The following is a 2,007-nucleotide window of genomic DNA, read 5'->3' on the forward strand; positions in this document are numbered from 1 at the left end:
TAACTATTTTATATATTTCTCTATATCTGTATATATTGTTTTTAATTTTTTTATCTCAGCAAGAAGACATAAATAAGTTAACTTCAAAAATTAAGTATTCTTATTTTGAACGTGGAAAGGAGGATTGCAAACAACTTCAATTTTACTCAAGCATAAGTGAAGAGTTTGAAAAAGGAAATCATAAGCGTTATAACCTTCATGAAATATCTGGAATAATTCTAAAGGCACTTTGTTTTATATATAGGGAAAACGGGAAAAACAGATAATTTTGACAATGACCTTTGTCGTTATTTGTATTATTGGTTAGGTGATAAAATATATCCTTTAGTAGATTAAAATAAACATGTCTTCAAAAAAATTATTTCAAAGATTCATAATGAGCTAAATGAAAAAAATCCAACATCTATGGTGGTGTGTGATGGTAATTATTCACCAATAGATCAAGATGAATTTAACAAGAGTAAGGTTCTGTTTTATTATTCTAAGGATTATCAAGATATTCAGCGAGATGCTGCTCATGGCGAACCCACATGTGATAAAGATTATAAGGAATATGTTGAAAATTATATTAGTATGTATAACAAGGCATATTTAGAATGCTCTGGAGAAAAAAGAAAAACAAATTTATATTGTCATAATTTTTATAAATTATTCGAGAAAAATCAATACGCAACATTATCCTCATTTACGTGTACCCTATCTGAGAAACACAATGAAATTTTAGAACAACCTAAAGAACATATAACACAGAAACATGCACAAAATGAACAATCTGTGGAGACTACAATTGTACAAGATTCCCTTGGTCATCAGAGCACAGCAGATGGTTACACTTTAGAAAGGGAACCTAGTTCAAAAATTCAACAAAATCTAGAAAAAATGCAACCAGTTGCAATACAAGACAATGCTGAAGGTGGACACTCAAAAAGTATTACAGGTTCAGTTGTTCCAGTATTAGGAGTTCCTTTTATTTCTTTTCTACTATATAGAGTAACTGAAAATATAATTAAAATCCACAAAATAATCATTTTCATATAATTATATTTTTCACATGGGAAAACAATTAAAAAATAAATAATTTACATAAATCATATATACAATTATAATTCATTAGTTTACACCAGCTGGAGGATTTATAAACAAATTACTAGGAAGGAACATAAATATGTATAATCCTATAGAAGTTATAGATGAATCCAACCCATATAGTGAAGAAATGGTTGATGGGCGTAGAAGAATTAATATATCCTATCACAGATTATGAATTAAATAATCCTTTAAATAGATATATTATCACTACAATTATCATTAACGATATTATGTAATCACAGTGATAACTCTAAATGTCTAGTTGTTTTATGTAGAAAAATAAACATTTCATAAATTTAAAAACACAAGAACATAAGAAATAATTTAGGAAATATAAATTAGATCTAACAGTAATAAATTTTCTCAAACATGATAATTAAACATATTATTATGATTCTATAACACACTTCAGATTATGTAATAACTACATTTAATAATTTTATATTGTATCCATCTAAAAAATAATTAATAAATGCAATCAAGATGATATATATTTATTAGTAAATATTTGTTTATCTATTTTAACATATTATTAATAATAAATTTTATCCTTTAAAAAAATAAGCCACTATATTTCCAACGAGTAAATGTTAAAAACATAATCTATAATTTAATATTAATTATTTATTGAGTGCTATACTGAAATAATTTTTCCAGTTATCTTAAATTAAAGTCTCCCATGTATTATTATTTTAACTTACTAACTGTAAGTGACAATAGTACAAATATACCAATTATAATTAACCATATATGATAAGCAAATATTTTTTTACAAATATTTTTAGTTCTAATAAATTAATTGTTTATTATATACAAATAAACGTAAATTAAATTTTTTTATAATAATAATAAAATAAGTAATTATAAAATAATTTCTACGTAAAATATTATATTTTTCTTCTGTTTACCATAAATATC

At 24.0% G+C, this 2,007-nt stretch overlaps 1 protein-coding gene across 1 annotated transcript; it reads left to right on the top strand.

The window, feature by feature from the left end:
* Positions 1–405: 405 nt before the first annotated feature.
* Positions 406–1,264, top strand: PCYB_004510 (CYIR protein; the record flags this gene model as incomplete). The annotated part of the gene is made up of 2 exons (XM_004227872.1): positions 406–990; positions 1,115–1,264. 2 exons carry the CDS (start codon positions 406–408, stop codon positions 1,262–1,264), a joined length of 735 nt encoding a protein of 244 aa, XP_004227920.1.
* Between the last annotated feature and the right edge of the window lie 743 nt (positions 1,265–2,007).

The sequence above is a fragment of the Plasmodium cynomolgi genome (genome assembly GCF_000321355.1).
Source record: "Plasmodium cynomolgi strain B DNA, scaffold: 0516, whole genome shotgun sequence".
Taxonomy (NCBI): Eukaryota; Apicomplexa; class Aconoidasida; order Haemosporida; family Plasmodiidae; genus Plasmodium; species Plasmodium cynomolgi.